Source organism: Mus caroli, unplaced genomic scaffold (assembly GCF_900094665.2).
Source record: "Mus caroli unplaced genomic scaffold, CAROLI_EIJ_v1.1 scaffold_15988_1, whole genome shotgun sequence".
In the NCBI taxonomy this organism is placed as follows: Eukaryota; Metazoa; Chordata; class Mammalia; order Rodentia; family Muridae; genus Mus; species Mus caroli.
This window is the reverse complement of record NW_018388930.1, coordinates 3,389-15,218: the sequence shown is the minus strand read 5'-3', so window position 1 is coordinate 15,218 and position 11,830 is coordinate 3,389. Positions and strand designations below refer to the sequence as shown.

Below are 11,830 nucleotides of genomic sequence, written 5' to 3'. Positions count from 1 at the left end.
CTTTTTTTGATTTTTTTTTTTTTAGATTTATTTATTTATTATATGTAAGTACACTGTAGCTGTCTTCTGACACTCCAGAAGAGGGCGTCAGATTTTGTTACAGATGGTTGTGAGCCACCATGTGGTTGCTGGGATTTGAACTCCAGACCTTCGGAAGAGCAGTCGGGTCGGCTCTTACCTGCTGAGCCATCTCACCAGCCCCGCATTATGAATGCTAATTGTTTCCNAAAAAAACTTTTTACACTAAAGGATCTTCAAATAGCTTCTGCAAATCTCCCCCCAGGAGGTTCTGGTTGGTAAATAAAGATTCCAACAGTCAATAGCTGGGGAGGACAGAAAGAGGAAGAATTTCAGGATTTCCTGGGCTTGCAATCAGGAGAAGGAGGAAGGAAAAGGTCTGCCATGCTGGAGGAAAGTACAAACAGAGGAAAGACAGAGTCCACATGACTTAGAAAAGTAAGGCAAGTGCCCTTGGTTNTGGGCCAAAAATTGTGGCCCAGACACTTGTCTAAGTAGAGTTAAGAACAACTGAAATGAAACATAGAATTAGGAAGTAATAGCTCAGGATTAACAGCATGGAGGTTGGTCAGTGGNCCAGCTATTGTACTGTTTAAGACATATTAAAATATAAAAGCTATGTGTGCATCTCCTTCTTTCACTAACATAAACAATTGAAGCTGGTAGCAAATTAGCCACTGGGATTAATTAATACATATTACACACAGGGACTGATCTTTCAGTTGTAATGCTGACGTCCATTGGNAAATGTTTAGTCAAGATTATTTTAGGCATGTCCACAAAAAAATAAATAAATGAATAAATAAACGAAGTTATATTCTAATTATTATTCTTTTGTTCTACTTCATTTTGTTGCCTCCCCCTAACCCCTTTTTACAGAAGTGCTCTGTTCATATATATAATGTATATATATATGGTAAAGGATTTCTTTTTTACACTCCCCCCATGGAGGCCACAAAAGAATACCTGTTTTTATAGACCAATCATTCCCGCACTGGCCATATTTATATGAGTGGTCTNTTCTGTTATCTCTAGCCATGGAGACATTGAGCTCCATACTGCTACCAAGAGCCATATCTGGACCTGTTGTCCTATGTCACCCAGAGTCTTTGTTGGTGTCTGTGGTCTGTGTTTCTATCAAAGTTTGTGCAAATATATGTGGAGCCTGCTGCCACAATGGTGCATGTCTAGGCCAGAGATCCTGCTGTCGATGAGATCTGTATTGATGTCCATGAACAGTGTTACCACCAAAGGTCATGTGGATGCCCTTAGCCTGAGTTGATGTCAATGAGTTCTGTTGGCAGCTGGAGCCATACTGTTCTGAGTGAGCTACACTGCCAAGTAAGGCTAGGGAGATGTCAAGATCTATCTGCTGCTGATGGCTATATCTGAATCAATATTCCTACTGTATGTGGAATCAATGTTGATTTCCATGGTACATATTATGACTGAAGACTTTGGAATTTTCATGGTCTGGACTGAAGCCTGAAACCATGTTGATGTCCATAGGCTGTGCTCATTTTGAGGGCCTTGTCTGAGTCTGTGGCCTTGTTACAGTTAGGTCCCATAGTGTTTTCTCTGCTAACACCAGAAACCATGTAGAACCCCATTTTCTTTGTTCCCTACTTTTAAAATAATAGGAAACTACTTTTCCAATCATATGAATGATTGTAGATTCATAGATGCGAAGGAGTTGCATGAAAGTTTTCTGTGACTACTCTTACCAACATTCCAACACCCACATTCCCCCACAATCCAAGAAAGAGAAGTTTTAACAGGAAAGCATAAAATGAACTCTTAAAATATATGGTAAGTAATCTGAAGTCAGNTTTCTAAAACTGAGGGCTTCTTGAGGGAGTATGGGAGAGAAAAACTAAGTTCTATTTATGGAGCAGGAACTGAGAGTTTGACCATGCTCCAGTGTCTTATTTAGGGTTTTACTGCTGTGACCAAACACCATGACCAAGGCAAATCTTATAAAGACAACATTTAATTTGGCCTGGCTTACAGCTTCAGAGGTTCAGTCCATTATCATCAAGGCAGGAACATGGCAGCCGACAGGCAGGCATGGGACAGTAGGAGCTGAGAGTTCTACATTTTCATCTGAAAGCTACTAGCAGTTTAATAACTTCCAGGCAGCTAGGAAGAGGATCTTAAAGCCCGCATACACAGTGAAAATCCTGCTAAACCTCTAAATAGTGCCACTCCCTGGGACAAGCATGTACAAACCATCATATGCAGTGAATACATAAATTACAGAAATTGGACTATTTAATTTTAATCTTTTTATTTTTTGTGGAGTGCTGTCATGGAGAGAGAAACATGAAAGGACTGGGAATTGAGTATNATCACAGTGCATGATTGGAAATTTGTAAAGAATCAATAAAACTAAACTCATTATCTGTGATATTTGATCAGAAATAACCATGAACACTCAATTATTACTAAAAGTTATTTGTAAATTATGTTTTAGTTGTTATTTCAATGTTTGATGTTTTCTAATAGTTTTCTGTCAGGCATTCAAGTGCTGTTTACATGTTATTTTGACCTTTTGTGTTCATCTTACTTTTAAATATGATGGAGTTCTTTTAATGTCCTTTTTAGTACTCATTTACTTGTTGTGACGTATTGTAATTGTGTTCATCATGAAAAATTTTCCCTTTTTTATGAAGAATAAATTCACTGGATATTGTAACTGAATTGGCAATTATGTCTGTAAATGTTTTAAATACACAATATTTATTCTCCTTATTTAAGAATATCCATGACATGTTACACTGCANATAACTAAAGAAGCTAAGTAACAAATATGGCACAAGGTAGGACACATGTATCTCCCTGAGAAGTAAAACAGAATAGACAATGTGGATGAATGGGTTTGGGGACTGAATGGAAGTGGTGTGGGGTGAGAACAGAAGGGGAGAACAGAGGAACAGATTATTTGGAGAGACCACTAAGATGGTGGTGGCATCTCTGAGTCAAGCTAGAATTCTCAGGTAATATAAATTCCCAGAAATCTATGAGGATGACCCTGGCTAAGTCTCCTAGCAAAGCACAGTATGGAGCCTTTAATGGTCATGTCCAATGACCATCCAAGATGTCCACTGTTGCGATTGAGACAACAACTAACCACAAAACCTTCAATCTACAATTTACCCTGCATAAAGATGTGTGGGAGTAAAGATGTAGCAGATCAAGGGCTAGTTAACCAGTGACTGGACCAACTAGAGAACCTTGCCATGAGAGAAAGCCCACTGCTGATGCTGGTAATAATATTTTTGTTATATTTGCAGGTGAGAGCCTAGAGTAACCATCATCAGACAGAATTCACCCACCAATTGATAAAAGCACATGCAAAGATCAACACCCAAACAAAAGGCAAAGTTTGGGGAATCCTGGATAAGAGGGGAAAGAAGGATTGTAGGAGTCAGAGGAAACAAAAACACAAGAAAACCTACATAAAACTTCCCAGGGGCCCTAAGGGCTCACAGAGACTGAATCACTTGCTACAAATGATGCATGAGACTAACCTGGGTACTCCAAACATATGTAACATTTGTGAAGCTTGGTCATTACATGGGACACCTAAAAGCAGTAGCAGGTTCTGTGTCTGACTCTGTTGCCTGCCTTTGGGAAACTTTACTCCTGCTGGGCTGCCTCCCCTTGGCCTCATTAGGAGAACATGAAACTGTGCTTATTTATTGTACACTATGATATGCAAAGTATGTTGATATGCGGGGGGTCCCCTTATCTGAAGAAAGGAGTATTGGATAGGAAGCAGGGGAAGGATGGGGGGAGTAGGAGTAGAGTAGTGTGTGTAAGCTGGTACCTGGATGTAAAGTGAATGAATGAATGAATGAATGAACTACTTTCATTTAAAAATGAGTGATGCTGGAGAAACCTGCTGTTATTCAGAGAGGAATGTTCTATGACACAAGGTTCTCTCTTGCAGATTTTATATACTCCCTTTGTTCCACATCAAATTTTAAGTCAAATATGTCAAGGACTATTTCATTTCAAACATTGAGTATTTGCCATTTAAATGCCTTTACTAAACATTTCTCACATTATTATGGAAATGTACAGATGTAATATAATGGATTTCCTCTTGATACATAGAGTATGTCCTTTCTTGTATTGTTCACAGAGTTTTTAAAAGTAATCATTTAATCATACCTCCTAAGTTACTGTGATTTTCATTTTTCCTTGATGTTTTATCTTTGTCATTGTTTGAAGTTTCTAATTCTTGTGCCTTGTCTTCAAGTCTTGCCATCCTGTCCTTAACTTGGAGCATTCATTTTGTGAGTCTTTTCACTGAGATATTTATTTGATTTATTTTGTTTTTCCAATATATACTCTAGTTTGGAATTATTTTATTATTTTATACCTTTTTGAAAGCTCTCTATCATATACATGCTCAGTGTCTTATTGTAATAAAGTTTTCATATTTTCATTGTATTCTCCCAGAAGTAGTTACTGCCATCTTTGATTTTTTTTAACATTCTTATAATCATTCTTTGATTCTTGTTTAGTATAACATTAAATATAGCCTCACTTCAGTCTATGACTACAAGGCTTGGAATCATATTTTTCTGATATCTTCATGTTTTTATTTATGAGTTTCCACATTGGAATTAAGATATATGTGAATAGAACACTGGTTGAATTTCTTAAAATCTATAGTCTACTAGTGGATGTGTTTGAAGGCTCAGGTGAGGCCTGGCTAGAACACACATGAGATTTCAATGCTATCTTCTAAATGTATATGTAGCTCTGTAACTACACTTTTAGTTCTTATGCTCTTTTCTCTAAGAATTGCATTCTTACTCACATTGAGGACCATAGCAACTATACTTTTCACACTGTTTGAGAAACCTGGGAATCACTTCATATTAAACTTGAAGACGTTTAATCAACTTTGTTTTGGGGCAGTTTGAATATGACACATTAAAACCAAGTGTATTAGAGTTTATACCTATAATATACTTAGTATGAGATATTTCATTTTCAAATTTCCTCAAAAGGCAATTACTACCAATTTCTCCCCATATTGAGAAGGAAACTATGCAAATATTTCTTTGTTTGAATGATTTGTGCAAGAATTGGTGGGACCAAATAGTTTCCTTATGTCAACATTATTTTTACAGGTATGAGTCAGGGCTGCAGATATAGCTCAGCTCTCAAGAGTAATTGCTACCAGTAAAGGGGTCCCAAATTTTATTTATAGCACCTACTGAGTGGCATGGAGCTCTTTCAAGTGCTCTGAGATTAGAGTAACTCATTAGCCATCTGCATATACCATACATGCAGGTGTTGCACTGATACACATACAGAAAAAAAACCCATACCCATATTTTTCAAAACTGGAAAACAAGATATTTCATAAAGTATTTAAATGTCATAAAATGTTAATATATGGTTAGCTAGAGTTGTTGGAAATTTAGGACTAGTTGGTAAACAGGCTTAAGAGAACATTATNAAAATCAGTTNCTTGATTGTGTTGAATTTACTCNATACTTACAATAAGNAAGAGTCTTTAAGNATCTTTTGAAGAGGTTTACCATAAGAGTAGAAATCACTNTATAGCAATAAAAATAGAACCAATAGCATATTGCTAACTTTACTGAAAATANTATCAAACTGTTTTCTAAAACAATTTACATTAATGTTAAAGGTAAGAAACAGGTTNTGATATGATANAAATACNTTGTATGCATGTTAGAAATCCTCAGTGAATTACTAAAAACTCATCTGAAAAATGAAGAGAAGAAACTTAGGAGGGTATAAATTGGTCTCTCATTTGACAATCAATTTCATTTCACCACTTTCAAGGAAGGTTGGATGCACATACTTGACAGTGTCATTTAAATTAGTACAGTTAGGCCAAGCCCACCTGTGTACTTCCTCTTGCCCACTCTATCATATCTTCAGACAAATGTAGCTGTTGACCATTTATAAAATAGGGACTAAATATTCCTATTTTCACTTTAAGTCCAAGTCCCTGTGGAAAATTCCAAACATAGAAAATGTCATAATTTTCCTGCAGCTTGTTTCTTTGGTTCATATTCACTCTGTCCCCAACAGGATTAGTGAAGTGGATCTTTCTCAGGAAGGAACCCAGCTGAAAGACAGGCAGCATACTATAGAGTATATGTTCTTTCTTAAAGTAAGAAAATGTATTCTTATTTCATCTTTATGGCAACTTTATTGATAGTATGCATGTGAAAAATCTCAGTGAAAGCAAAGAGATAAACAAAAGTATAATGTTTCTGTTATTTTAGTTTTCTAAGAGGAAATTAGGAAACAAACACAAACATGTATTTACAATATGAAACATACAGACACATAGAGAGATACTCGCATGTGTATAGAAATATGCACATGGCTGGAGTACACAGTTATTTACACAATATACACATACATGCCCAAACACACATATGAATATACAGATACACACTGAGACAGAATATGCATCAAAATAGTCAAACAGACACAAAAACACAGAAAACAATTATCCAGGTGCACACACAAAACCACATGGAAACACATGTACAGAGGAATATACATCAAAAGACATACACATATACTGACATCCACACAGTGTGACATTGTCACACAGACAAATTTATGCTCTCTTACAAAGACACAGGCAAGCAAAACAGTTATACATAAGTGAAAGAACATATACAAAGCATACATCCACATGCACTGATAAATATACACAGGAATATATACTTAGACAAAGCAATTGAAACACTGACAAATTTATGTTAACTGCCATAGACAGACATATAGGTAAATACGCAAAATATATATACATGTGTGTGTGTGTATATATATATATATATATATATATATATATAATGTATATGTATATGTATATGTATATATAATGTATATGTATATGTATATATAATGTATATGTATATATAATGTATATGCACATAGATATACACATTATAGACATATATAGATATACACACAGATATACAGAAACACATAAGTGATATCCCACATCTACAGTGGGAACAGCATAAGTTGGGATCTCTAAAGATGGTTATATTTGATAATCAATGAACAAGGATTCATCAGTGAGTGGGTTCATGAGGAAGGACTGGATATGTTTTCAGTATTAGAATATATGTGATGATAGTCAAGTATTCTGTATCAAAATCACAGTGCTACATTGACAAATTATGCCTTCTACTCTATTCCCTTTACATTAGAGATTTATACAAACTTCTAGATTTACATGATCAGTAGGAAAAGTATCCATAAATCACTCTATTTTAGAAAATATTTTCTAGCACACTTGGTTTGGGCATCTAAAAGACTCTTAAAGTCATTGATAACATGAAACATTATAATATAAGAATAACTACCTTGTTGCAGGCATAATTTTGTTCTTTCACATTGTCAGTGGGCAGATTATCAAATTTTTGAAAAGTCAGCTCATGGAGTGCATGGGCAACAGCATATACAGCATTGTATATGGCATAACTCCCTTCAGTAAAGGCCATGTCAAAACTATGTACCATTAACCATTCCAAAGGGTGATTGGATGAGCAGTTCTTCAGTGTCTTACATTTAGGTGCTGAGACATCACAGTTAAAGTACATCCATTCCAGCTTTACCAGATACTCATCTGAGCATTTTAACAGGTTCAATGTCTGAACAAAGTTTTTAAAACCAGAAATCTCACCATGGTGGTGTCCAAAAGCAAATGTCCCATACAAGTTATCAAATGTGAAGTCTTTCTTACTAGTAGTAATATCCCACTGTGAGGTGGTGACCCATATTCTCTTTATATCTAGAGATTCCCACATTCTAAAGCTCACAGCTAAAGTACTGTCTGTGTCACCATATATGATAACAACATTTGTGGATGATGTCATGATTTGATTGTAATACACTTCAGCTCTTGACATGTATAAATTCATGTTGACTGGAATCATGTTGACAAAGGCAAAGCAGACTGTGTTTTTTTCCATCTCTCTTCTCAAATAGGAGAGAAATTGGACACCTTTATCATTGTCTGAGATGGCCAACCCTACCCAGTTCCAACTGAAATGGATTATGAAGGAGACCATGGCAAGGGCTAGAGATGTATCCTCAGAGGCCATCTGATATAGATAGGGAAATTCTTCATGATCACTCATGGCAGGATGAAAGGGTCCATAAGTAAGATGAAGGAACTAGAACACAGGCAGCAGCATGAGGTAGAATGAATTCCTAAGAACTTATAAACATAGTTTGCTGCAAATTTCTAGAAATCTAAGCCAGCTATTATTTCTTCCATCTTCTCTATACCATAAAAGGACATTTGAAAGCTCCATCAAGACTCTGAATAGTACCCTTGAACTACATAGATTGGCTCAGGCTTAGTAAGACTATGGGAGTACCCACGGTATCTGATTTCATGAGTTCCTCCCTGCCCATAATACACACACACACACACACACACACTTACCTACACACACACACACACACACACACACACACTTACCTGGTGAGATATGAAGTTGTTTAGGATTGTATAAAGTGTCAGAGTTGTTGTCCAGTTTAGTCCTGTAAGTGCCACTGCACATACGTTATCGTTACAGATATAATTAGGGAAAATTTTATGATTTTGTAAACTCAGATGAATGAGACTTTTTAATTGGGATTCATAGTTACAAATCTGTGCTGAGAATTTAAATATTAGAGACATATTTGGCAAAAGATCAGAGTTCGTGTTGACTTCATTTATGGAAAAAGCCAAGACCAGAGCATACTTGTGATTTTCAGTGTGTGTTCTGTAAAAGGTTACAGTGCTTATAAGGACAGCAATTTAAAGATATTATTTGCAGTCAATAAAAGGACAATCCTGCACTGGATTGTATTGCCCCCACAACCTAAGATTGAAATGACCTGTGTAATGTGGTTGAGATGACCAAAGAAGCTGGGAGCTCATAAAATCTTCATATGTTCGTGAGAGGTCATCTCCCATAAGTGAGATGCATTATTGTCATATTCTCACCAAGAGAGTTTTTTCCCTCTGGGTTTTGAATGTTTGCTAAGACAGTAAATAATCACCAAATGCTTTGATGAAACAGTAAAAATAGTCACATATTCATTTGAAATTAATTAGAAATATGAAAAATACATGGGATGCATGTGTGCCATTGAGTTTATGGAATTATGTATGAAATTGACTATTGGCTAAGGCAGTGAAAGAATGACAGTTGAGTTCATAGCAGTCTTCTGTGGCAATACTTGGCTCATGTCATTAAAATTCTTTCTCATTAGGAGGCAATATATTTATATTTATCATATCCCCACATAATCATTCTTATCTTAAATGTTCTTTCTTTCTAAAATTCAGTTTCAATGGATTAATTCTATTTTGTGTTTATGTTTATGAAAAGAATAACTCATATCCCTTCTGAATTACTTCAAAACATCTGACTGAAAAATATCAAATATATTACTTCATTATTAATTTTTACTAAGAGTTAAATATCTGCATTCTAGTTAGAAATTATACATCTGTCCTGGGGTTTTTGTTTTTATAAACACAAGTCCTTTTAGGATATTATTCATAAATGCACAGAAAAAATGATGTCGTTAAATATTTTAGTAAGACACAACAGAAATTTGAGACTAGTACTTGTACAAATAAAACACTAACCCCTCCACAGTAAACATTAAGAAACATAAGATACTTAAGTGGTTAGAGTGGCTTTTTGGTCTAAAGTACTATGTCTGAAAAAAACTATCAGAAATCCACAAAATCAAAATGTGGATATGTCCACACTGGTAAACTATGCAACTACATTTTGTAAGATTACTGAAAAACAGACATAGATGATAAATATTGAAAGTATCAGACTAAATAACAGAGAGGTAAAGAGGGAAGACATGCTCCTTAATAATGGCAAAGATGATCTAGTAAGTAACTCCTTTATCCTTATTCTCTAATATTGCCAACTATCATATGCCACTGTTGTTACCCAGGATGGTGATTAGGGAAATAACTAGTCACCACTATTAGTAATAATATCACTTTTCAAAGAATCAAACATATTCTTTATCGTCATACATTCCTTCTTTATTCTAATGAGAGAGTGAAGAACTGGAGTTTGTAAGACCTAAAAGCCAGTGAATTTGCATAGATCAAAATAGGAATTTGACAGAGGACAGATCTCTTGCATCAATTCTTGCTACAACTTCAGTACTTAAACGGGTACCTCATGGAACAAATTTAAGAAAGTAACGGAGTATCTATATGAAGACTCTGCATAGCTAGTTGTGTCTCCAACATTAGTGGCCCCAACACAAACACTACAAGCTGCACAGTTATGGAAGGACCATCATCATTTGCATAAACACATCTAGGATAAAGTCATAAAAATGATGTCTTTCAATAAGATATCATTGTTCCACTGTGCTATAGAACTGTCTATGAGAGAATAATATGTGATTAATAATGGCCCAAAGTTGTTTTATTACGCAAATTCCATCCCTATAAATGGGAGGCAGGCTTGAAAAAACAATTCTGTCAATTTAAAGTGGTAATATACCATTAGTCTCTAATAGAATATGGAGCTCTTTCTTGTTTTGCACATTAATAATAGTATAAAAGAGACTTTGCATTGTTTTGCTCCTCAACCTCAGTAGACTCAGGAAATATTCATGATCACATTTACATAGAAAATACAAAAGCACTTACTGTGTATTCAAAATAGAACTGAAATACTCTTTCTCCACAAGCCATGGTACTGCTTGAATAAAGAAGCTACAACCTGATCCCAGGTTTCCATCCTCATCTTTATCCTGTTTTATTCTCCAAAAGCACCTGGGATAAATAAAATCAGCCACAAGAAGTGGAATGTTTAGCAGCAAGAAGAGTAAAATCAAAGTGAACATATTTTTCCTTCTCTGAGGCTGGGCAGAACGGTTTGTGAAGTGTCACACAGATCAGCAAATCAAACAGGTACTAATATATCCCCATGTACTATTTTATCACTGTGTCCAAGGGAGATGCTACATCTGTATTTCTGTTTCATTTTTCACAGCTGTTTCCTCACCCCTGGAGGAATCTTTGACACTATCTCCTGAGGATCTTCATCTGATATCCACCATGCATGTGATAAACCTGGCTGATAAATATAGATGAGGGTGATGAATGACATCACTCATGTTTGTGGAAATTGAGGTCCCTGGAAAGATTCCACTTTGTGAAAATTTGGTCCCAGAACTGCCTCAAAATCTGTTTATGTGAACACTTGAAATAATGTCAACAGATTTTGTTAGTTGATCCACCATCAGGAAAAACTCATGAAGTCTGAGGTCATGATTACACACTGACCATTGTGTCACAAGTCCCATGTCAGTGAAAAGCAGCCTCAAGTTTAAAACATTTGATGTCCACTGAGAATGTAGTATGGACAATGCTACAGCAGTGATAGGTACAAAATCATGACAAATCCTGAAATGTCCTGAATCCTGCAGTTTCCAAAAAGCATCACAAAACCACATTTTACTTACATATTAAATGTTGCTTTTAAAATATTTAAGAAGATCCAGAGAGAATGTTAGAACTTTGTGCCTCATTTCAAATAGACCTAGCACTCCTATTCCCCATTATTATGAGTGAGAAACTAAACTGAATATTTGAGGTCTAAAACATGATTTCCAAATCTGACCCTCAGTTCTCACAGATCAATACCTTGTTTTGACCAGTTTCTTCTACTTTACTATTGATTTTCTACACTGACTTTGCTAATTTTACATCCAGTATTCACTGAGAAGAATTCTTACTGTTAGTATT

General features: G+C 35.5%; 1 protein-coding gene across 2 annotated transcripts in view; it reads right to left on the bottom strand.

Moving 5' to 3' along the window:
• Positions 1 to 10,926, bottom strand: part of LOC110287855 (vomeronasal type-2 receptor 116-like) — a 16,193-nt gene extending 5,267 nt beyond the window's left edge. Inside the window, exons 1-4 of one of the 2 annotated variants that reach the window (XM_021154365.2) lie at positions 10,730 to 10,926; positions 8,525 to 8,813; positions 7,401 to 8,213; positions 5,912 to 6,139 (exon numbers count right to left, since the gene is read on the bottom strand). In XM_021154365.2, the coding sequence (XP_021010024.1) occupies positions 5,912 to 6,139; positions 7,401 to 8,213; positions 8,525 to 8,813; positions 10,730 to 10,926 (1,527 nt within the window). The remainder of the gene's footprint in view (positions 1 to 5,911; positions 6,140 to 7,400; positions 8,214 to 8,524; positions 8,814 to 10,729) is intronic. The other variant, XM_029473762.1, reaches the window with a different exon arrangement.
• Between the last annotated feature and the right edge of the window lie 904 nt (positions 10,927 to 11,830).